The following is a 26,225-nucleotide window of genomic DNA, read 5'->3' as shown; positions in this document are numbered from 1 at the left end:
GCTAATAGGGTTGCCAAAGCACGTAAAGGGAGAAAAAAATAAACTAAAAATAGTTAACTTGCCAAAAATGTTGCCAACTGGAAGCCAGCCAGCGGATCAGTGTCAACAATGCAAATGAATGACAAGGCAGAGAAGAGTAACAGATAAATAAACAAGAAAAACAAAAAAAAAAAAAGAAATATATAAAAGCGCGACAAGATGACAATGAAAAGTCGTGTCGCAATGAAAACTCTAATTTTTTTTTTCGTTTCCATTCAATTTCAATTGACACACAAAAAATTGTGTCAACAAAACGACGCGACGGGAATATTAAAAAAGAATTGATAATAAACAAAACAAGGCATTGCCAGAGGCAAACAATAAGTGTTGCCACACCTTGCCAAGTTTAAAGCTTGAAGATATTTTAAATAAGTAATAAATAATAATGATTGTTAAATTGCATATTCGACACGGCTTTCAAAAGTTTTCATTTCCTTAAAATAAATAAATGTAAATAATTGTTGACTTTAAGGGATGCCAACAAAAAGGCGCAGCTGTTGCTTTAATTGAATGCTTTTTGATTGATTTTTGGTTTACTAAAACAATTTTATACCCCGAATTTGCCTAAATTTAGCTCAGAGAAAACAGTTGAAAAGATTTAAAAAGTACAGTCACGCACGCTGGACTAAAAAGTACAGTCACAGCTTGACTCTTCGGTTGACAGACAGAAAAGGCCTTTCCATAGGCCCTTTGCCACACATTAAATTATAGCTATAAGATACTTCTTAAATTATTTTCCCAAGTACATACCCAGTAATAATTCGTCGTTTAATATGAAAATAATTGAACGTACCTGCAAAAATAAAAAGAAAATAATTTATTAAGTACAAATTTCATAGATAAAAAATTACCTTAAATTTTTTACAGATTTTAGAGGAATTAAAAAAAGCTTCTGTTCTCCCACTTCTATCTGCCTCATTATATTATCTTTTGCTCTTCATACTTTTTTCAGCTGTTCTTTAAGTTCATTAAAAATTACAACGCACTTAAAAAATTTGCTCACTTATGCCTCATTTAACCAAATTAAAAGTAAACACGAGGCGAAATTACCAGCGCGTAACGCTCAGAGAATGTTACGAGAAAAGTGCAGAGAACAAAGAAAATCTCTGTGATTGTGGGTGTGTGCGTGTGAGTGTGTGCATGCAGATTTAATCAGCAAGCGAAGGCGAAACGGGAAAATTACACAACCGCAAAAAGTATGCAATGGGAAATTATGAAAACGGGTAAACACAGACAGGCGAAAAGTGAAAGTGACACGCAAAAAAACCAACAATAATAATGCGAGCGCTGACGACACGGATGATAAAGATTATGTTTGATAAGCAGACTGACGATGTGAGAGAAATCTAAAGAAAACAAGTAAGAGGTTCTAGTCGGGAGCTCCCGACTAGGGGATACCCTGAACCCTCTTCATCCAACATCAAATGAATATATATATATTCTATTTTAGAAGCTAAATGTCAAGTTTGGTGACTCTAGCTCTTATTATTTACCAAAATTGCACAAAAAACAGGATATCGATATCGATTTTATCGATTGCTTGGAAACGGAGTAAGTTATCGATTATCGGAAACAAACTCGATCTGCGCGGGTACTAGGAGCACCTACATCTAAAATTTCAGTCTCTAGCTCTCATAGGTTCTGAGATCCTTGCGTTCATACATACGGATAGACGGACAGACAGACAGACGGACAGACGGACAGACAGACAGACGGACATGGCTAGATTGACTCGGCTATTGGTGTTGATCAAGAATATATATACTTTATGGGATCGGAAAAGCTCCCTTCTGCTATATACATTTGGATTTTGCACAAATACAATATACCCTTATACCCATTTTTAATGGATTCAGGGTATAAAAATAGTATAATATAACCAAGCGACACCTCTGGTGGTAAGTTTATAGGATGGAGCCTCAGAAAAAATACAATAATCATAGTACATATCCTGCTTATGGGATAAAGAATATGTTTGGTAGGCAGACTGATGATGTGAGAGAAACCTCTTAAATATAAATATAAAATGCAAACAACAATTCTGGTGGCAACTCTATGGGATGGGGCATTATACACTGTAATAGGTTAAGGCCAGCATTGCCAGCTGTATCTATTTTATTATTGTTACCATCTATGTTAGTTACAAGTACCTAGCGATGAGAAAACGATTGAAGTATCGATAAGATGTTTGTAATATCTTTAAGAAGAAGAGGCTGTCGATGTGGAGTATGGGCTCAGTCTGTGTATAGTTAAAAAAGAGCCTAATAAAGAAGTGAAATAAAAAATTATATAAACTACTAAAATACATAGAATATGGATTATTGCATGCTAGGATAAATACTGACAACTCTGGCAAATCTATAAGATGGAACATTAAACCTATAGGAAAGAGACTTTTATATGCTACAAGCGATAACTCTGGTGCCAACTCTATAAAGTAGAGTATAGGACATATAGGAAAGAGGTTTGTATAATTGGATAAATTCTATCAAATCACAACACATATCCTGCTCATGGGCACCTATCTACGTTTAATATACATTTAGATTTTATTTATTATTTTATTTTTTTCTATTATTATATTTTTTATTGAGAAAAAAGGTATGTCTTTTTCAAATTTATTAGCGCAACATCCATTATAAACTTTTAAGGGCGTCGAAATTGGAACAAAATAGAAATATGAAAATAATTCTGAGCCTGTCAATTTCTTATGCCAAAATTGTAAAATATTTTCATTATAGGAAATACCCTCCCTTATTAGTCTTCAAACAGCTATAACTTTTTGAAAAACTCAGCCTCTTTTTTTTAACAAAACCATGTTGTTTATGAATTTCTTTAACTATATACTTTTTGCTATTAAGTTCTTTTCTTTTTTGATTTTTGTCGGTCAAAATCCCTTATGAGTGATTCATCTATTTATATTTTTCGCCTGAAGTACGTGTTTCATAAGAATCTGATTAGCCGCAAACAAGCTCGAACGACCTGCTGACGTCATGCGAGCGAATCCTGTCAACTGGACCGTCACAAACCACACACACAGAACAAGAGTTGCTCTTGGTCACCAGAATGCCGAAGGACTGAATTGTGCAAATCTCGCACATTTAGCTGACTCAACCAATCAAACAAGCCACAGCAAGTGCCTTGACTATCCGACTAGAGATACCCTGTCTTTAAAATAATTTGTACAGAAACTTAATCCACTTTTTCAAGAGTTACAATGAAAATGTGAAAAATTCAATGATGTCGGAGTTGTTTTTAAATTCCCACCAACTTCAGAAAGATACAAAGCTTCTATCAAATGAAAAAAGCAAGCATTACAAGTTTTCGGGGTTTGAACCGGCATTATCACTTTTGTTGGTCCGACGCTGAGCTATGTTTGTTTTTATTTTATTTTTTTTTTTTTTTGCTTTTTATTATCTATGCACATCCCAATAAAAAAAAAAACTATCTCCGAGCGCGCTATCAATCCATAATAAGGCTTCCAAACTCTTGCGGACTGATCCCCATTCCAACTGTGCAAGCTCATTTATCTATATATTAATATGCTTTATTTTTATCTAGAGCTTGCCACTAAAATTATGTGTAATATATTCCTTTATGTTGTCATCCCGGTTTGTTGCATGCCTTTTCCATTGGCAACAAAATAGCTCAGAATATACTTCTATTTTCAGTGTCTGCTTTGTTGTAGAAGTGTCACCATTAAAGCGTCATATTATATGCTTACAGGGTATCCAGTTCTCAGCATATCAGGTTTCCAAAATGTTCTCTTGCCTTTTCTAAATATTATTATAGTAGGAATGGGCTCAGAACTGAGGCGGATGCCTTTCGACTTTAATAACTTTAAGCAGCTACGGTCAATTTAATTTTCATGGCAGATGCACAACGAAGACAGAACAGGAAGGGACAGGCCAGGCCAGGCCAGAACAGCCCAGGCCAGGGCAAGACAAGCCAGGACAGTCAGCAGTAAGTAAACGGCAAAAGGAGTAAAATATAAACACACACACTCACATAAAAATCGACTCACATATCCTGCCAGTCGGGCGACAATTTGTGCAAGCATATGGACTATGAGCGCAAGAGAGCGTGTGGGGGTAAATAGGAAAAGGAAACTTGAAAGGAAAACTTGATTATAAAGCGATGACTTCACACATTGCCGAACGGACAAACAGAAGGACACGGGACCTATAATTTTCATGCTGCTGCGCAAAAAGAAGACAAAATAAAACAAGCAAGAGTGCTCCACGCGGCAGTTCCAGGCTAGATAATACCCTCGATCCGCTGCAAAACATTCCAGCTTTCTTCTATAACTGCGGCGCTTGTTTGCCGTTCTTTGTGATACTTTCAGGGCTGAAATATGGCAAAGAAATCTATGAAAATCCGAAAGCCCAAGGTTCTATCTCCAAATATTATTCAAGAAGTAAAATATTCTTTATCTTTGTTTACTATATGAGAGTCCACATACCAAGTATCGGGTAAATAGATGTTAAAATCTTCGAGTTATTCTTGAGTAACATCAATATCGATATTTATCGATATGAAAATATAGTAATCGAGTTATTAATATAAGGGTATATATTCTAAATGTAAAGGTGTAGCTTATATATTTTTCGAGATGATCCACATAGCCAGCGCGACTCAGCTTACGCCTGTCACATACATTTGCACATAAGCACTATACCCTCTTTTACGCATTTTCAATAGGGTATAAAATGCGAACATAGATAAAGAAAAGGCCACATGACAGGACAGCACAGGGCAGGACACGCCGCTTGCTGCAAGGACATTGTGCAAACAGAGGCGTGTGCTCTGCTGCATGGGCGTAGTAATTTAATACTTTTCTAATATGTAGTTGTCTCTAACTGCCCGCCCGTTCTCTACCCCCCTAATCCCCCACCCCTCTTTCTATCTATCCATCTCTATGTAGCTGTCTCTTTCCGCTTGCGTGTGACTTTTCAGAAGAATTTTAATAGAATTGGTAAGCTGAGCACTCTTCTCGTAGTGCTTCGTCTGCTGCCTGTTTAGATGCCTAAAAGAAGGCAGTGCATATTTTTTAGGGGCGAAAATATGCTATTTGCTCGCTCCTTTACCCAGCATATGGGTGGCGGAAGTGGGTCATCAGAGTGGTTCACAGTAGAGCTATATGAATGGTTAAACAAGTGCGGGTCAGAGGCTGGCCCGGGAGAGTCAACAAGCCGCAAAAAGTTGCTATGCTTGAGTTAAGTGCGCTCTGAAGCAGAGTCAATAAAATAATGGCAAAAGGAGAGCTTCTGGGATAATTTGGCATATGGACTCGATGAGTTTGATGGTGTTTAAAATAACCAGTTAACATAGTTAAGACTCCCATTACGATTTATCGCCTTATTAAGCTTGAGCATTCTGAGAGAGAGAGTGAGAGAGAGAGAGAGAGAGAGAGAGAGAGAGAGAAGAGAGAGAGAGAGAAACACACAGAAAGAGAGAGAGAGAGAGAGAGAGAGAGAGAGAGAAGAGAGAGAGAGAGAGAAACACACAGAAAGAGAGAGAGAAACACACAGAAAGAGAAAGTGGGAGAGAGAAACACGCAGAAAGAGATAGAGATAGAGAGAGAGAGAGAGAGAGAGAGAGAGAGAGAGAGAGAGAGAGAGAGAGAGAGAGAGAGAGAGAGAGAGAATGGGACACAAAGCGAAAGGAAAAGCTCATATAAAAATATAATTTCAGAGAATGAGATAAGGAAGAGGAAATTAAAGTGAAAAAGAAGTTGAAATCATGAAGCGAAAGTAAGAAAAGGTGATAGAATATTAACTTAATTAAAGCCTTCAACACATTTACGAATGAGATAAAAAGAGAACAAACTACAGAGAAAGAAATTAAGAAAAGAGCAGAAAATGTTAGAAAATTAATTCTCTTACTAAATATATTTAGTAGCTGGCGAGCATCATCTCCCGCTTTTTAATCTATTAAAAAACAAATTTCCAAACTGTGTACACCCAAGTAATACGCCATTAGCTTAATATTTATACTACTGGAGAAGCAGCAAAAACAGTGTTGTTAAACTCCCCAATGCTTAAGCAATAATTAATTTTAACTGCTTCATAGATATAACCCAAATACACAACGCCACTAACACCATGTAAAACCCCAATAGAAAACTAAACAAGTAAGAGGTTCTAGTCGGGAGCCCCCGACTAGGGGATCCCCTGAACGCTCCTTCCAACATCAAATGCATATATATATATATTGTATTTTAAAAGCTATATGACAAGTTTGTTGACTCTAGCTCTTATTATTTACCAAAATTGCACAAAAAACAGGATATCGATTGCTTGGAAACGGAGTAAGTTATCGATTATCGGAAACAAACTCGATCTGCGCGGGAGCTAGGACCACCTACATCTTATTTCAAGTCTCTAGCTCTTATAGGTTCTGAGATCCTTGCGTTCATACATACGGACGGACGGACAGACAGACGGACATGGCTAGATCGACTCGGCTATTGATGCTGATCAAGAATATATATACTTTATAGGGTCGGAGATGCTTCCTTCTGCCTGTTACATACATTTGGATTTTGCACAAATACACTATACCCTTATACCCATTTTTAATGGGTTCAGGGTATAAAAAGGGTCGCGACTTTTTTGGAGAGTGGAATATGGAGAAGTAGGGTGCCTGCCCAAAGCTTTTAGCATACATATTAGAATAGAGTTTAAACGTAAGCGTACTTCATTATTAACCCGGGCGAGTGTGTCGCATGCACAAACATGACAAACTTCCCCAGAGAGCGAGAAAAATCCCATAGCAGAGCAGAAAGAAGGGGGTATTCACGGAGAACGAGAGAGAAAAAAATAAATACATTAAAATGCCAGCGGGTAAAATGAAGATACAAACAAACGCATTAATACGTGACGCTGAAACATTATTAGAAAATGTGTCTCGACGTCGGTTACTTGCCACAGCACGAAGGGCACTCAGTTACAGGAGGGCGGGGGAAGGGGGGCCTGAGGGGAGGTGGGGCTGATTGTTGTACGTGCGTCTATGATGTAAGGGGGTTGGGCTGGGAGGGGGGGACTGCCGCCTGCTGCTGTTGCCTGTGCAATATATTTTAGAATTTTTGCACTTGCAGGCGTCGGCTGCTGCGGGTTCAGACTGCGGGGGCTCCAACTCGAGTTTTGGAGTTCAGGTTTTGGGGTTCTCACAGTTTTTGGTTTTGCCAGTCGGTTTTGTAGCTACCAGGCTGGCTGGCTGGCTTTCGCCGCTGTCATGTCTGCGCGTACTTTTAATATGAATTTAGTCCTTTAAGTCCTGCGTGGCTGCCTGCCTGACTGTCTGCTCGAGAGTTGCGCCCGTTTCTGCTGGGTTCACCATTCTTCGGGCAGCTTTGTTGCACTTGGCGGTTTTTGGTGCACGTTTGTTCAATATGTCAATATTACATGGCGTTGGCCATTCCTGAGTGGCATTACTTTACGCTGTGCGTCCTTCGTGCGCAGCGCAGATCCTGCTTGTAAGTGACTTAATCAAATAACTTTGCATTGCCACCAACACTCTTCTATTGCCCGACCCCCATCACCCCCCCCCCCCCCCCCCTCTGCACCACTCTTTTCGCTGTGCTTTGCTTTGGTTTCTCTGCTTGCACTTTTCCCATTTTCCTTACGGCGTGTTTTGTGCGCCATTAAACATCGACTTTATTTTTTTTTTTCTCTCTTATTGTTCTTTCTTTTTTTTTTGGCAAATTGTCACTTTGCGCTACTTGTTTTTGTTGCTGGCAAATGACACGTAGCACCCGACATGACATTAACTAGAATTCGAGATCGTGAGTGTTAGCTGAAGATGAAGATTTTTCTTGGGTTGCCAATAAACCCATTAGCGACTCCTTCACTTTAAATGAAGATTGAAAAAGTACTTTCTGAAGGTTTCTGCATGAAAATGTTTACGGATGCGATGCAAAGCAGAAGAGTACAAATTAACTGTGCTTGAGCTATACTAATCATATATATAATCAAATGCACATATATATTCTATTTTCGAATTTATATGTCAAGTTTGGTGACTATCTCTTATTAATTACCAAAATTGCACAAAAACAGGATATCGATATCGATTGTTATCGATTGCTTGGCAACGGAGTAAGTTATCGATTATCGGAGACAAACTCGATATGCGCGGGAACTAGGAGCATCTACATCTAAAATTTCTAGCTCTTATAGGTTCTGAGATCCTTGCGTTCATACATACGGACGGACGGGCGGACGGACGGAAAGACAGACAGACATGGCTAGATCGACTCGGCTATTGATGCTGATCAAGAATATATATACTTTATGGGGTCGGAGATGCTTCCTTCTGCCTGTTACATACATTTGGATTTTGCACAAATACAATATACCTTTATACCCATTTTTCATGGGTTCAGGGTATAAAGAGGAGAAAAGAAATAGGGCGATAGAGAGTGTGAGAAGAAAATGAGAGTGACAGAGATATAATGGTATTTTCACTATGGGAGAGTGAGTGGGATAGATAAAGGATGGAGAGAGATAAAGATAAGACAAGCGAGCGTGAAGAGTGACGTATGAGATTCAGAGCGAGTAAGAGAGAGAGAAAGATAGAGAGAGAGAGAGAGAGAGAGAGCGAGAGAGAGAGAGAGAGAGAGAGAAAGACATAAGAGAGAAGATAGAGATCATCTAGAAAGAGAGAGAGAGAGAGAGAGAGAGAGAGAGAGAGAGAGAGAGAGAGAGAGAGAGAGACAAACAACAATAGAGGTAGAAAAAGCGAGAGAGAAAAATAGAAAGAGAGAGAAGAAGCTGGAGAAAAAAGAAAATAGTGAGAGAGTGTGTGAGAGGAAGAGAGTGTGAGAGGCTAAAAAGGAGACGAGACAGCATGAGAACAAGAGAACGTACAAGAGAAAAGGGGGTGAATAATCGTTTAAAAGAGAAGATGAGTGTCTCGCTTTAGCATATGAGTTCTCAGCTTGGAATTTAACTCATATTAAATATTTCCACATCTTGTAATACCATTTTACACAAATTAGACGAACAATAAAAAAGATTTTGGAGCCACAATTAAATGCCAGTATCAGCACGTTGTACAAAGTCTACTCAAAGGATTTCGCGTGGGCTTCAGCAAAAAAGTGTTGCGCATTAATTCACTTTATGCTGTCAGAAATTCACTTTACAACACTATGCGAATTACCTGCCAACACAGACAGAGACAGCAACAAAAACAGCAACAAAAACAATCTAAACTGTACAACGTGGAAAAATTCATCAAGCGCAAAATAACATTGCATACTTTATGGCGCATTATGAAAACACACGCACCAAGTGTGTAGGGAAGGGGTGTGTAACAAAGGGGATGTGCTAGGGTTAGGGAGGGGTTCAAAGTGTAAAGGATTGGAGGGAAAGGAGAGAAGGGGGGTGGTTAGTTGAAAGCAATGCGCAAAGAAATTTGCGCCACATTTGCACAAAAACGTTTTACCACCACCCTTTTCAGTTTACCCCCCTCCTCTCCAGCCGTCAACTGACTGATAAATACACACACACACACACTTGAAACTATTAAAAACATGCAAAATATGAGCTGGCAGTTAACCCGGCAGTCAGTGTGACCCAACATTTATGCAGATAGCGCGGATGCTCATGATGATGATGATGATTATGATAGTGAACAGCATGATGATGTTAATGAGAATGAGGATGACGCAGCTGATGACGGGTATGTCCTCCAGGCAGAGGTTGTGCGCGACTCATAGACATACACTTGAAGAAAACAACAGTAGATCGACCCTATTCAGTTTATATCTAATGCAAATGTTGGACTCCTTAAACAAACTTAAAGCAGCGACCCTATTCAGTTTATATCTAATGCAAATGTTGAACTCCTTAAACAAACTTAAAAGAAGCGAAAATATATTTATAATGTATACATATATATGTATATATATAAACAAACAATTATTCATTAATATGGTGCAGTATATAGTTAATTTTTATAAAACTGTTTGTGAAGTGTATCTTGCTGACAGGGACAGGACTCTCGTGCAGCGCTACAATTCTGGCGCCTGTCTGACGAGGCTGACGTCAAGCGCGTGCCCCCCTGCCAAGCCCCACAACCCCCACCTACCCACGAACAGGCTCTTGTTGAATATTTTGCCATATGGCAGCGTAATGATAATAAGCTCCAAAAGATAAACTCGTATACAACAGCGACCGCAGCAGGAAAAGAGGAGGGAGAGCAAGGGGCCGGCGCAACAGGCAGGCATGGCGCAGGGGGTTACGGTTACGCTCACGGTTGAAGGGGTCGAGGCAGGGGCCACAAGTGTCGTCACTTTGCCGGCATCGGACGAGACGCCGACGTCAGAAGCTGTCATCTTGTCTTATCTGCAACAGGGCCAGGAGCTGCGTCATTCCGTAGCCAACGGGGGACACATCCCCGCACTGAGCGACAGAGCTAGTTATTTTCTTTCAATTTGCAGACGGTTGCAGTTGAACGGATGGAGATGCAGCCAAAGGAGCAGCAGCTGCCAGCGGGGCAAGCAGTGTAAGTGGAGAGGGGCGAGGGGGAAAGAGTTAGAGAGAGAGAGAGAGAGAGAGAGAGAGAGAGAGAGAGAGAGAGAGAGTGAGAGAGAGAGAGAGAGAGAGAGAGAGAGAGAGAGAGAGAGAGAGAGAGAGAGAGAGAAAGAGAGAGAGAGAGAGAGAGAGAGAGCGAGGGCAACTGCGACTGACGGTTGCGAAAACGGTTTCAAATTGTTGCAGTCCAATTTTATTAGGGGTCATGCAAATTGTTAAGAATATAATATAATAAAGAAATATCTAGAAAGAATATATACGAACATTAAATAACCTTTTTTTTTTGTTTTAACTAAGTCCAAATTAACTATATTTTACAATATTTAATTATTATTTATGCTAGAAGTCTAGTAAATTGAAGCAGGTAAAGAAAATGTAACGAAATAAACGAAGAATAGCTAGAAAAAATCTATATACGAATTTAAGAACCCTTTCATATATAATTAATGCAAATTATCTATAGATTTTTCAATTATCTTTACTGGAGGTCAAGAAAATTAATTATTCAAATATGAAGGATGTTAACAAAGATAAAATATCATTTCATAAATGGAGCACATATTTCAAAAATATCATTAATTTAATTTTCTTGCAATATATTTAGGTTTTCTGAATTTTCTCGAGGAAGTCCTAACTTTGTCTTTCATTGTGGAATACATTTCAAGTTATTCATACCTATACTGTTTAATGCTTTTTACTTACAGGAGTTCAAAACATATCTATCTATCTATCTTAAGTCATTTTCTCAATAATATGAGCAGATCCTAACTTTATCTTTTCTTATTCCCTCTGGGATAAATTGATATCTTGATTTTCTTTATACACACACACACCCACACACACACACACATACTCCCTAGACACCATACTGCCCCCTTCCTGACCTGTCTGCCCCCCTGCCCTTTTAATTTGTTGGCCAAATCCAATGCCACGCCCAGCTTCGATAGCCTGGCGGCAAATTAAGCGCAAGGCTGACGCCATCCTCCGCCGCCCTTCCTCTCGCCCTCTGCTTCCTGCTCCCACTCCATTTCATACCCCCAGGCGTTATATGTAATTGCATTTTTTAGTTTTAATGGAGCGTACAGAACCCGGAACGGAACGGAATGGAATGGAACAGCGAGCTGTACAGCACACTGCGAATGTAATTAATTTGTAACGTCTGATGACCAGCTTAATGGAAAAACACAGCACAGCAGCAGCAGCAAGAGCCGAGGGGGGGATTGAGTTTTGGGCAATGTCTTTCATTTGTTCGCCCGCTGCGTGCAGCTGACAGCGTGACAAAGTGACTAACCAACTCACCGACTGCAGCTGAGATTTGCTTTTAATAGTTTTATAATTGTATTTGATATGATTAAGCAAAAAGAGTATAAACCCTTTGGGGGTAGTCGCTGCACTTTTGACGCTGGCCGAGTCGAAATTGTGTTAAATTGTGAATAAAGCTGAGACACTTTACTACACTATTTTATTTCAATTACATTTAGAGTTTGACTTATAGAACAAGCAGCACCAAAAAAGAAGCAGAGAAATTGGCTGCACTGAATTATCTAAAAAGTTACATTTTGTATCAAGCACAAGAAAATTCGAGTTCAAGTTGGCAGCACTAAACTAGCACCAAAAGAAATGAACCGGTTGGCGGATTTTTGAACAGTTGAATTAGCAGCACTTTTCTAAAAAGTAGTCAGCATCAAAAGAGCACACTTACAAAGAGCTCCGCCAAAGCAGCCCTGTAGTTATTTTTTAAAAACACTTTTTTAAAAATGATTTTATGATTTGATGAAGATTAAGGAAATGGTAGCGTCAAAAGATTTTACAAGTCAGTTGTTTATTTAAGCAAGTTGGCAGCACCAAACAAATGACAGCATAAAAAAGAAAAGCTTTTGCCATCAATCACCTGGAATTTTAATGATGTTCCTAAGTATAAACAGGTTGGCAGGACTAGAACAAGTTCGTCATCTTTCTTCCCCAATGCAAGCAAGTTGGCAGCACTTATCCAGACGTCTCCTATTCCCAAGTAGAAGCTGGACATTCACAGCGAATTGTTTCTAATTTCGTATTAATATGTACCTTCCTTCATTGCATATAGAAGCCTAAGAAAGTTCTGTAGTGAATTAATAATACCTTGTAAAGAGTAACTAATTCCCAACTAATTCTATATGCAAGTGCAGACCTGTGCACTTGCTTTAACTTTAATTACAAAACTCTCCAGTAATCCAGTTGAAAAACCAACCAGAGACCAACAAAAAAAGAGAGGCGAAGAAGAGAACTCAAACTAAGGTCAACATCAAAGTTGCAAAAACGGAGAAGAGCGAGCAAAATTTTGTGATTGTGATTGTGACAGTGGCTGCGACTGCTGTCTGCACAGGTCGCCCATTTCCTGTCTGCTTTTAGGTAACACACACCAAACACACACAGACACACCCACGCACACACACCAAACACACAGAGACAGCACATACATGACTAACAATTTGTAAAAACAACACTCGACTTGAACTTTAAGTAAACAAGTAGCGAAAACTACATAAATGAGTTTGCTAAAAACTCGCAAACACACACGACAAAAAAAAACAGAGAAAAATCCAAAAAGCTGCCGCCGCCGACTCAGTGTGAATCACACAGCACAGAGACGTTGTCAAGGGGGGCGTGCAGAGGGTTCCCTAAAGGTTCCATGTCCAGACACATTCACGTTCTCACACTAAAGTGTGCTGGACATGATGAGCGAAAGGCAGCGCACACTGGATTCTACTTTTATGCGGTGACACTTGTGGACCCCAGTCTCCTCTTCTGACCCTCCTTGAACCGTAGCCATGCGCTAGCCACGCTCATGATATCAAAAAAACTTTGCCGACAAACGGCACTGGCAAAAAAAAGATAAGTTAAAACACATAAAAGGTACATAGAAAAAAGAGAGCAGTGATGAGGTGTGAAAAATAGCATGAGACTGTGCGACCAGAGTAATGTGTGTATCGAGGTGACAAATCAAGAGCTGATGAGAATTGACTCGCCATGAAACTGGTTTTCAGCGTCTCCAGGCTCCAATTATTTGCGAGCATTTTCACGCCATTATTTGATTGATGTGCTGAATAATTATAAATGCTGCCTATAAATATATATTCTCCCCAGTCTTTAGTGGCACTTGTTATCAAAGATCTAACGCGGCTTCATTCGCATTCATTATTCAGGAATTATCATAAAAGAACAGCAAGGGGGGAAGTACCTGGGTTTGATGAACATTTCGTATACTCTTCGCAATTCCAATGTTTCCGCTTGACGATAAGTCTTAAAAATGTATAATAATGTATTTTTCTCAATTTATTTCTACCTATCTGCTGTATAAATTAGTGTTTCATTTCCACTCTGTTCCCTTTTGCTAACATATTTGTTCCGCGTTTCTATGCATTTCATTTGCTTCACGATAATTAGATGTGATTAAATGTTTATCTCTTATTTTATTTTACTGTACAACAACAAAATTGCTTTATTATATTCCACAATCATAAAACGTGTTTCATTTCCATTGAGTTCCAAGTCAACAATCTGAATAGTGCACCGCATTTCCATTTCATTCCAAGACGAAACCTTTTTTGTAACGTTCCAACATCAATTATCAATTGGAATCAGCTTGTAGTTTCAATTCCACTTTGTTCCAGAATAACAAATCGTGCACAGAAATGCATTTATTTTATATATTTTTTCATTTTACACCTCTGTCATTCAATAAAAACTAGAAAAACTTGTCACTCTTATAACTTATCTAAAATTCTTGACCAATTCCATGGACCCTGTTGAAAGGCCAGTGTATTAGTGAATAAACATTCTTGCCTCATTACTATATCGCTTGAAACTCATCTAATGTGACTTTTGTCCACGCCGCAAAGCGCAACCGAGTGGAAAATACGCGACGACGTTGACAACTCATGAGCGTCAAATTTGATCAAGCCGACGCGACGGCTGAGGGGCCATAATGGGTTAACATTTAGGCGTCGCGTCAATGGCTAGTACGGTTCGGGTTAGTTCGTTGAATGCAAATTTGCACGTGTTTTGTAGAAATGCCTCGGAAATAATGTCGACGTCTATTAGGAACATGGCGCGTTAATGGGGCAATCGTTAAACGGCAATTGCGAACAGAAATGCAAAACACAAAGCACAATCCAAGTCGAGAGATTGTGAGATGAAAATAAGGAGGAAAAACGAGTTGAAAAGAATTGGAAATTAATAGAGTGATAAACATATGAATGATCGAAGAATGTGGAGAAGAAAAACGTGAAAATTCGTTAAGGTAACAGACTAACAGGAGAAACGCCTGAAAATTCCCCAAAATAAAAGACTACGAATTTTAACAAATACAACTTTGGAATATTATAAAAGTATCCTAGAATTGTGAGGAATGGAAAATAAAACTTCTTTGAGTTAGAAGATTTAATTAAAACAAATTTGAATTTAAAGAAATATGTCTCTGAAGTATTATAAAAGGAGCTCAGAATGTTGAGAAAAAAAAACCCTGAAACTTCTCTGAGAAAAACGATTTGATAACCGGACGAAGAAATATATTTTTGGAAGTATTTCAAATGTATATTAGAGATACAATAGTTAATTTAAGAATCAAAAGTTTTTCTTCATTTCGTTTAATAACTTCTCTTATTTTCCTTTCGTTTTAGTTTAGAAACATTCTCCAACTCTGAACAGCTAACTATAATAAGCCCCTCGTGTTCTATCAAAATATTCACACATAATAATTTATTTATAACAAGAAATTATGACATGACTGACGTCATTGTCGTCGTGTATAAATCGACATAAACATAAACATTTCTCCGGCCAAAAACATATTCTTTCCTTCTCCATGATGAGGTCATGACAATAGATTTTGTCAACAGTTAAATACTCTTATAAATATGTGTCTGGCTGCGGGGAGAAATGAATAGCTTTTCTTTGTTCGAGCGGAGCCATTAGTAAAATTTCTATGATAGATATTCGTAAATGTTTATATTATGAATTAAATTAATCAAATACACATTAGCGGCACGCTCAACGGACCCGGTTCTCGTTGGGTCAGACGAAACGAAACGAATCGAATCAACTTTGGGCACTCATTAGAGTGCGGTCAAAACAAAGGGGGACGAAGGACAGAGGGACAGAGGGGCACAGAAGCGGGGAGGCTGCGTCATTTATTAAATTGCCAATGATTTCTTTATTCGTTCAATGAACTTGCCACATTAAATGGCAAAAGGCAAATCAAATCAAAGCGATATTAATAATCGCCAATTAAAATGCTAATCGAAATAATAGTTGTTGGGCGACGGGGAGCGTGCGGAATGGAACACGCATAAAAACTCTTGTGTGTGTGGCTTGGCGAAACCAAGACAGAAAAAGAAAATTCAAGCCATGGAAAAACCAGAATTCCTCTGGAGAAACAAAAACGAAGAAAAAGAAACAAAAATCTTGTTAGCTGACATCATTTAAAGAACTCGAGAGCCTCTAAAAAGACAACCCGTTCCAGAGATATACGAGCATTTGAATGTATTTATGGAGATCATGTCTGGCAAATGCCTGTTTGGCATTGCAAATCTCAGCGGAGCTGCCAACCAGGAACCGCAAAAAAAAGAAGAAGAAGAATAGAACCAACTTGTGGCAGTTGCAACTCCAGTTGGGAAGAGTTGAAAAGTTGCAACCCAAACGTGTAGTTGCCACAGTTGACAAAGGAGGTGAAAGTTGTCTTGAAAAAGAGCTTGAATTTGGACGGATAGAACCAAGAAAATGTAACATAAAAATTGAGCATTTTAAAATATGTTATGAATAGTTGAGGATACCTACATTGTGTGCAGAACAAATCTGATTTTATGAGTTATCTCTATATATAAAACTGTTTGTCCAGACTGACTGACTGACTGATTGGTAATCAACGCACAGCCCAAACCGTAAGAGCTAGGAAGCTCAAATTTTCACGGTAGTTAAGACGGGGTTTCGGGAAATTCCACCCGCAAATATGGGAAAATCGCGAAAAACGTTTGTATGAAACATTTTTGTTTACCCTCCGATCGGCCTCAAACTCAATTTCAAAGTTCTTTGTTGTTTTTTCGCGCTTAAATTCATTTTCAAGGATCTATATGAAAAATCATTTGAGACGTGTGTCACATTTTTCGCAGAATAATACATTATTTTCAAAGTTCCAATGAATACGTGTTTCAACGATTTGGGGAATTCCACCCGCAACAATGATAAATTGGCGGAAAACCTTTGTATGAAAGTTGTTTGTTTACCGACCGATCAGTTTCAAAATCATTTCAAAGCTCTTAGAGAACATTTATTTTATACAGGCACGGCCACGGGCAAGGCCGGGCTCTACCGGCTAGTATACTATAAAACAAATTCAACAATGCAGCGCCACAACTATAAAAATATATTATAAAAATAAAACTTGTCAATAGTTAATTTTTAATTCATAGACAGCAATATAATTTTCATTCTTCGCCATTTTATATCCAAAATAATTCACCAGAAACTCCTTTTCCCTTTCCTTCAAAGAACTCACTTCAGAATTAATTTAATATTAGAAAAATATCTGGTCACTCTGCCATAAACTAGAGCTGCATAATTGATTGTTATCGAATGTAATTATTCAACTGGCAAAGTTTTGTTCTATTTCTTTTTTTATACCCATTAAAAATGGGTACAAGGGTATATTGTATTTGTGCAAAATCCAAATGTATGTAACAGGCAGAAGGAAGCATCTCCGACCCCATAAGGTATATACATTCTTGATCGGTACCAATAGCCGAGTCGATCTAGCCATGTCCGTCTGTATGTATGAACGCAAGGATCTCAGAACCTATAAGAGCTAGAGAAAATTTGAAATTTTAGATGTAGAAGCTCCTAGTTCCCGCGCATATCGAGTTTTTCCGATAATCGATAACTTACTCAGTTTCCAAGCAATCGATAAAAATCGATATCGATATCTTGTTTTTTTGGGCAATTTTGGTAAATAATAAGAGCTAGAGTCACCAAACTTGACATATAGCATCTAAAATAGAATATATATATGCATTTGATGTTGGAAGAAGAGGGTTCAGGGTATCCCCTAGTCGGGAGCTCCCGACAAGAACCTCTTACTTGTTCTTTTTTTTTTTGGCTGTTCGTCCAACGGCAAGTGCAACTTGGTAAATTTTTTCATCCAGTTTTTCTGCACTCATCGTTTATGCAAATTTTTCGTTAGACAAACAGCAAGAAGAAGAAAAATGAATAATGGGAAAGACAAGAAGAAAAAAAACTGGATTTGCTTGAAGAGGAAAAACTGTGCTACAAATGAGACGACACGAGAGAAATGGATGTTGTTATATTACTGTTAAATGCTGATACATAACGGTATTCTCTTAAAGATGGCTAATAACTCGACAATGACAACAACAACAAGAACAAGAAAAACAATGAAAACAACAAAAGAAACTACTTATAGGCCCCGAAGAATTTTGTAGGCATTTTCTCAATGGCCTGTTCAAAATAATTGGCCAGCAACAAGAAAGCAACAAAAGAGAGGCGAACAAATTTTTGCCGCCGGACATGACAGAATAACAGCAACAACAACTACAACAAATGTAACACAATATAACAAAATCAACAACAACAACAACAACAGCAACAAGTACAAGAACAATAGCAACAAGTTGGCAAAGGCAGGAAGCCATAAGAAACATTGTCAGCTACACCCAACGTGACATCATCAAAATAATAAAATAGAAAGTATGTGTGCAGTGTGCACGACTATCAGATACCCTATATGGCTATGAAAAGCCACGAATAGTGAAATATGCAGAGAGAGTCAGCGAGATAGTGAGCACAAAATGAATGACCTTAAGTTACCCTGTACTCAACCAAAAATTAGCTGGGAGGATGAGCTGTGAATATATACCGAACAAAGGATGTCCTTAAAACTAATACAATCTTAAGGCCACAGCTCTGAAAAGACACAAAAAGCTAGATTTGCACGACTCTGAGATACCCTATGCTTGGCAATGTACAAACAAAAGTGAACATCTTATAGAGTGAAGTTCACTCATAAAAAGCACAACCTGCATATAAAATTCAGTGTACCCGCTTAACAATTGGTTAAGGGTATTAACAACTATTCTACACATTTGTTAGGTAATACGACAACTAGGCAGCGCGTTTAGCTTTCACGATTGCAATTAAAGGGCGTATGCGAAGACAGCGTAAAAGAAAGAGTATGGAAGCAGGGGAAGAGAGATGGAGAGATGTGTGTGTGTGAAAGAGACTTAGCAAGCAACCAACTGGCCGGCAGATGCCAATGACCCAGGGGCGTAACTGATGATGACCATTACCAACGACATTACCATTAACATTAGCCATTGCGAAGATGATGAGGCGCAATAAAAGCGTTTAAAATAATGGTAAAAAGCCAAATGCTAACATAAACAACAATTAAAACTAAACGCAAATGCGTAACGAACAACAACAGAGTGAGACGGGACGATAAAAGCAATGAGCTTGCAAAACAAAAAGAAAACAACAAAAACTAATATGTAAAACAACAACAAACTCAAGCTCACACACACAGAGACAAAGCACAAGACAATGACCCAGAGCAAAGAGAGCGGCAATAGCAACAACACTTCAAGAAGAGTCATTAGCATGAGGTTGAACTAGTTGCCCAGGCAACATGTTGACAGAGCAAGCGAGCAAGCAAGCGAGCGAGAGAGCATGCTCGTGATCACTGCCCAGGCCAAGGTCAGGTTGGCAACATGTTGACAACATGCACTTACATATGCGTATAGCGTGAGATGTTGCAATTGCTCATGTTGCCAACGAAACTGCACATGTTGCGTGTGGCTCGATCGCTGCCAGCTTCTCCTCCCGCGCTGCTGCTATTGCTGCTGTTGTGTGGGAAACAAGCTGCCAAGAGCCACAAACTGTAATTGTTGCGGCTGTGCGGGTCAAATGTTGTGCACGCAACATGCATACATACATGTTGACGTGACCAGGTAGACATGTTGCCCGGAAAACCACTTGAAATTAAAGGTCAGCCTGAGGTAGGCAGCCAATCAACAACGGCATGCTCGTAACTTTATAATCATTTTCAACACACTTTGCAATTCCCCCCCTCGCCCACTTTTATGCCTCTTTACCAGTGTCCCGCTGTTTCCTCTTCTGCTGCTGCTGTTTCTTCTTCTTTTGCTCCTTCTCTCCTTGGCAACATGAGCTCTAATAATCATGACTTGTTTATCTTTACGCTTCTACCTTCACACTCGCTACCATCTGGCCAAAGCACATTTGCTCAAACTCTTTCGTCTACCTACCCCATCCTTTGCCTATGCCTCCTCCTTTTCGTTTATCTGCTTCGCGTCACGTCTGGTAAGCTGCTTGCAGCGAAAATAAGTAGAAGAAGCTGAGGCAGCGCAACAAGCTGGCATTTAACGGTGTATGCTTCTCGGCTTCTTCTGCTTTTTGAAAGCATCTTTTTCACGCATTATTATCATTATTATTATTATGATCATTACAGCCTTAGCATTATCATCATCATCATCATCATCATCGTGATATAAGTGCAAAGCCATTGAACGTTTAGTTTTCAAGTTTTTCACCTTTTGCCAGACAATTTCTTAAGCAGTTCCATCCCTGGGAGAACCCTTTTCCACTCCATTCCAATTGCAACGGCATCTTTAAAGTTCATCTCAACATTTAATGTGGTTATCCTTGGCAAAAACACTTTCATTGCGCCTTCGCCGCATTACTTTTTGGTACTTTTCAACCTTAGACAGACGTTTCCTTATCGAGGGTGTTGCTAAAAATGCGTCGCTTGCAGTCGATTTCAGCCCCCGACCCCACGCCCCCCACCCGCCGAATTCACTCTTTTTCCCCTGCATTTTACTGTTTAGTGACTTGGAAAACCGGTTGTCCTTATTTTTATTTCATTTTTTATTTTGGCTGTTTTCAAGCTATTTTTTTTGGCACTTATCCAAGGTTACCTAAGTCTGCGCAAAAGAGTTGTGTGTGGAGCCAAGAGCTGAAGAATCGTTATGCCAATTAAAGTTTATAAAAATATTCCAAGTATTTCGAGGATACTTGAGGAGAAGTGTGTAAGAGGAAGAGAAGTTTAAGAGCGGGAGGAAAATATAACTGATTATTTGTTTGATCAGGCATTGGATTAATCTTAACAAGTAAGAGGTTCTAGTCGGGAGCTCCCGACTAGGGGTTACCCTGAACCCTCTTCTTCCAACATCAAATGAATATATATATTCTATTTTAGAAGCTATATTGTTTGGTGACTTTAGCTCTTTTTATTTACCAAAATTGCCCAAAAAACAGGATATCGATAACGATTTTTATCGATTGCTTGGAAACGGAGTAAGTTATCAATTATCGGAAACAAACTCGATCTGCGCAGGCCCTAGGAGCACCTACATCTCTCAGCTCTTATAGGTTCTGAGATCCTTGCGTTCATACATACGGACGGACGGACGGACAGATAGGCGGACATGGCTAGATCGACTCGGCTATTGATGCTGATCAAGAATATATATACTTTATGGGGTCGGAGATGCTTCCTTCTGCCTGTTACATATATTTGGATTTCGCACAAATACAATATACCCTTATACCCATTTTTAATGGGTTCAGGGTATAAAAATATACTAGCTGGAATTAATCAGTATTTCCTCGGCGCAATTCTTTACTTATAACCTCTGTCCACTGGAGTAAGAAATGTCACATTTTAAAATTTCACATTAATTTAAAATCCACCTGTTGTCGGTAACATGGGAGTGGCAAATGTACCACTTCTTTAAATAAACAGCTGATCGAGTTGCTTTAATTTACATAAGCACCGTAAGGTTTTTCTTCCAAAACTCAAAAGTTGCGCTCTCGAAGTAAGGGCTCCATTTTCGGTGCTCTTTTCGAGATTTCGCCAAGTTTAAATTCTAAAAACTGTGGGATTATTTTAATATTAAATTTCTTATTTAAAGTTACCGGTTGCTTTCGTTGATATATCAGATGTTTATGATTATGATACTTTACCATTTTTCACAACATCTATAGAAATCTCAATTAATCATCACAAAATACACGAAATGTTCGGGGCGAATTAACACATTTTTCAGAAATATGCCTTTTTTGAAAGACGTGTGAAATGTGTTTTTTTATGGGGAAACGCACAGGCCGCATTTCGCACATTTGCAAAAATGTGACATTTTCAGAAATGTTTAAGAAATTTGTTCAGTGGACAGAGGCTATTATATTATTTTTCAAAAACTGTTTCTCGAAAGCCTATTCAAAGGTCTTGCTGCCCGCTTCTATTTGTTTCTCTCATTATTTTATTATTCTCTTACCATATCTATAGAGATTACCTCCAGTTGCACCTCCAGTCCCCTTCTCATTCCTGCCTTATATCATGCCCCCTTCTCATTTTGCCAATCGGTTTGATCATACATAATGATTTTTCTTCTTCTACATCTGCTAGACTGCCATTCGCCATTATTGTCAAGGTCTATGGTCCGGGCTTGTCTCTGGGAACTGGGAGCAGTGATCTGGGTTTATTAACTTTTATGGCATCCAGCGATGCGTAAGCTGAGCGAATCGAAATGCAAGACCCAAGAGATATAAAAAAAATATGAAGCAAGAGCGAAAAACAGAAAAATATTGTACTATGAAAATGAAATTGAAAACGCTACGCATGCGTTTTCAATGGCTTTTCATGGGTTACTCAGATACGGTGGACTCGCTCAAAGCTATCGAATGACACAAAGCATAAAGGAGAAGGAAAAAAGTTGATGCCGCGAATGCGAGCGCTCCAAAGTAAAATGGAAAATTGCATTCACACAAAAGTGCAGCAGCTGGAAACGTGAGGTGAGGTAGCTGCCACACAATCCTACCTGCCCCCAACCCCCTCCCTTACCATCGCCCCTGCAACACTCCAGTCTATAGCGAAATGTGATCTGTGAGTAGTTTGCCTTTCTTTCAACCTATTTCCGTTTTTTTTTTTTACCAACTCGCGCGAGCCAATAAAAGTAGGAGCCAACGCAGCGGCCTCTGGCAGAAGTTATCCAGCTTTAAACGCATCCGAACGCCAGGATAAACGCCGCAGCAGCAGGATAAAGCGCCATTCGCCATGTCCGCACGCATATCGATTGCTGTATTGTGGCTTATTTGGGCCAGGCTAAAGACGGATGCATCCGCGGCCAGCAGCGGCGAAAGGTAAGCCACAAATGACAGCAACAGTCTCACAGTCGGGTGTAGACGAAATCGCCATGCTCTGTTCACAGTGTGTAAAAATGCTCAGAGTTCTCTTGATTATTGTGCGAGTGACTCTCAAACTGTAGCCACATAGCAGTGGCTTTTAAACTGCCAATAAAATAAACATAGCCAATACGCCCGTATTTCACTTTGTGACCAGAGCATAAGGACACTGTTGTGCAAATAAATTGCTGTGTATCTAAATATTCTTGCCCAGGGTCCACATACGTTTGCACATGCCGGATGTTGTGCGTCAGCATACGCATTTTCACAAGGTCTACAAGCACTTGCCACACCCACTGCCACCTCCTCAGCAGCTGGGGCCAGTGTCGGCGCCAATGGGCAAGCCGCATGTCTCGCTGCTGGGCTACACGACAACGGCTAGCGGTAGCGGGAGCATGGCGCCCAGTCTGAGGCAGCTAATGGCCACGCCTATGGCCATGCCCATGCCGATGCCCATGCCCATGCCCACGCTGACGCCCAACTATGGACCCGCGCTCTTCGATAGCTACAATCAGCAGCAGGCAGAGGCGGTCGCAGCGGCAGCGACGCCAGCGCCGACGATGGCCACAGTAAAGCTTAAGAGCAGCTCCACACGGCAGCAGCAGCAACTGCTGCAGCAGCTGTTCGCGGCTATTACAGCTGCGCAGAAGCAGCGCTTGGAGCAGCAACTGGAACTAGAACCGGAGCAGGAGCCGGAGCCAGAGCCGGAACCGGAACTGGAGAATAACGAGCTGCTCAATGAGAACTTCATGGCTGCACTGCAGCGCGAATATCTGTCAAAATTTGGCGGCAGTCAGCGCAAACGCAAGAAGGTAAACTTTGTGAGAAAACTGCGCGGCAAGCCGCAGCCGCAGCTGAGCAGCGAGGAGCAGTTCAATGAGTATCAGGAACCTTACCTGGAAGCAGCCAAAGCATGGACGGAACTAGGCGACAACCAGGATGAGAATGAGGATGACAGCGCGGCAGCATTTAGCGGGCAAAATAATGCGCTCAGTTCCGTATACAGTTTGGACGAGTTTCTCAATGATGTGGGTGGCAACGCCTTTGCGCCGCACTATGGCAGCATCTATAACGAATATGGCAACAATGGCTACGCTGGCAGCACTGGCCACACTGGCTACGCTGGCCATGCTGGCTGGCAATCCACGCCCACAGCTTTCAGCAGCTATGCGCGACGCACAAAAGCCACGCCCACACTTTCGAGAGCACGTCGACAGCGTTTACCCAACGAAACAGGTTCGGGCATGGGCAGCACTGAAGGAAGTGCCGGAAAAGTGCGCTACATCAAGTTGACAACGCGCAAGAAACGCAAAAATCGCATCAAAGCGAAAAGATATCGCATTTAGACATTACATACATATATAGACTATATATCATTATGAGAGGATATATGGAGACTATATAGGATTATGTTTATAGCTGTTTAGTTATTAGCTGTTAGCATACTTTTTGAGTCAATCTGCAGTCAAACTTCAATTCTTACGTTAGTATTAAATATTAACAATGTTATGTTTTGACGTTTTTTGTAGTAAAGATCTAATATATAATTGACATTTTTGAAGCATTTCTCAACACTTCAAGAGAATGCTGCTAAATAGAGTTGCCAACTGTTTTTAGCGAGCAGCAAAAAGTAAGCTTGGCTTGGACTCGGTTAGCAATACAGAGCTATTCTGTGAACACAGTGTTTCAAGACCCTGCAAAGCTATGCCAGCCTGTTGGTATTAGACAAAGTAGCTATGTTTTTCAAAGCAGAGTTGCCAGCTATGCTGAAGAAACTGTCTTTAAGATTTAAGGTTTCAGTTAAATGGGTACGAATAGAAAATAAAACGAGAAAGAAAGGCTATATTCGGCAAGCCGAAGATCTAATACCCTTGCAGACCCAACATTTTCATAATGCTTATAGAGCTTTTCCCGTATCTAAGAAGCTCAGGGAAAATAGTTAATGCCGAACTTGGTCAAGATATCTTGATGAACAAAAAAGATTTTTAATCAAGAACCTTGTTTGCGAACGATCGTTTCTACGGCAAATATATGATATAGTTGTCCGATGTAAATAAGGTTTTGCAAAAATGAAGGGAGCATAGTGAAATCCTTAAATGCCGTGTTTAATCAAAATATCTTGAATGACAAACAAGTTTTCCATACAACAACTTGATTTTCGACCGATCGTTCCTATGGCAGCTATATAATATAGTAGTCCGATCTTAATAGGATTTTGCATATATATGAGGAGTATAGTAAAACTAATAAATGCCGAGTTTGGTCAAGATATCTTGAAAATCAAAATATTTTTTCACACTACAACTTAATTTTCGACTGATCGTTCCTATGACAGCTATATGATATAGTGGTCCGATCCAGCTTGTTTTGACATATGTGCTGCGTGCAACAGAAAGAGGGACTTCTGCAATGTTTCATAAAGATAGCTTTAAAACTGAGGGACTAGTTCGCATAGAAACAGACAGACGGACATGGCTATATCGACTTGTCTGTTGATGCTGATCAAGAATATATATACTTTATGGGGTCGGAGATTTCTCCTTCTATGCTTTACACATGTCACGAAAAAATTATAATACCCTCTGCAAGAATATAATGAACTAGTTACTCTAAGCAAATAAAGTTAGGTAGATTCTTAAGGAATCTTATATAGTTTTTGTCAACATTCTTTAGTCTATAAAGTTGAGTTAAGTACACAAATTTCTTACTCGTACTTAAGGAGATATTTTACGATATTTTCATTCGCAATCACTTACCTGTAAAGAGATAAAAGTTATAATAGAAAAGTTAGTCAAATTAAATGGTAAATATTTCTAGAGCGCAGCACTTAAATAATCATAGTAATTGCGAGAAACAATTCCATGATGCCTTTTTCATCTAGTCTCTAGCCCTGGAATTGCTCATCCACAAACAAAACATTAAATGGCCGAACCCTGCTATTCGGGCCAGGGCAAGTATATAAAGGAATGGAACCCCGAAGTTTCTTGGGAAATAAAGTATACGATTAAATGTGAGCGGGAGAGAGAGGAAAAGGGAAAGCAAATAATAAGTACAAATGCTAATAAAATTCAATTAAAGGCCACAAAATTACAATAAAAGTGGCTGGAAAACTAACTCGGCAAGGGTCGCCGGTCAGGATTGTGGTGCGTACTCGTCTAGGAGAGGGCTAGGTTGCGGCGGCGGGTGTCACATGAAAAGTCAAAATTAACGACTCATTTGGGCAAATTGAAGCCATAAACTACAACGCAGCAAAGCTATACGCCCGGCCGAGACATGCCACAGTATCAGCAGCCAAGACTAGCAAAGGAAATCCAATGCAAGAACTTCAACCCCCAGCCCGAAGCTCTGACGTCACTCTGCACAGCAGCCAAAATATAAATTACGCACAAAATTCCAAATGAG

At 39.6% G+C, this 26,225-nt stretch overlaps 1 protein-coding gene across 1 annotated transcript; it reads left to right on the top strand.

The window, feature by feature from the left end:
- Positions 1–22,695: 22,695 nt before the first annotated feature.
- On the top strand, positions 22,696–24,169 carry LOC115763884. Its single transcript, XM_030706660.1, has 3 exons — positions 22,696–22,781; positions 23,038–23,392; positions 23,522–24,169. The coding sequence occupies exons 1-3, from the start codon at positions 22,696–22,698 to the stop codon at positions 24,167–24,169; spliced, it is 1,089 nt and encodes a 362-aa protein (XP_030562520.1).
- Positions 24,170–26,225: the final 2,056 nt, after the last annotated feature.

This window comes from Drosophila novamexicana, unplaced genomic scaffold, assembly GCF_003285875.2.
Source record: "Drosophila novamexicana strain 15010-1031.04,08,12 unplaced genomic scaffold, DnovRS2.1 tig00000770-arrow-pilon, whole genome shotgun sequence".
NCBI lineage: Eukaryota > Metazoa > Arthropoda > Insecta > Diptera > Drosophilidae > Drosophila > Drosophila novamexicana.
The sequence above is the reverse complement of the archived record's forward strand: the minus strand, read 5'-3'. Positions and strand labels throughout refer to the sequence as shown.

Coding starts and splice junctions, on each gene's coding strand:
- LOC115763884 (XM_030706660.1), top strand. CDS start 22,696: ATGTCCGCACGCATATCGATTGCTGTATTGTGGCTTATTTGGGCCAGG. Junction 22,782..23,037: donor GCGGCCAGCAGCGGCGAAAG/GTAAGCCACAAA, acceptor ATTCTTGCCCAG/GGTCCACATACGTTTGCACA. Junction 23,393..23,521: donor CAGCGCCGACGATGGCCACA/GTAAAGCTTAAG, acceptor CAGGAGCCGGAG/CCAGAGCCGGAACCGGAACT.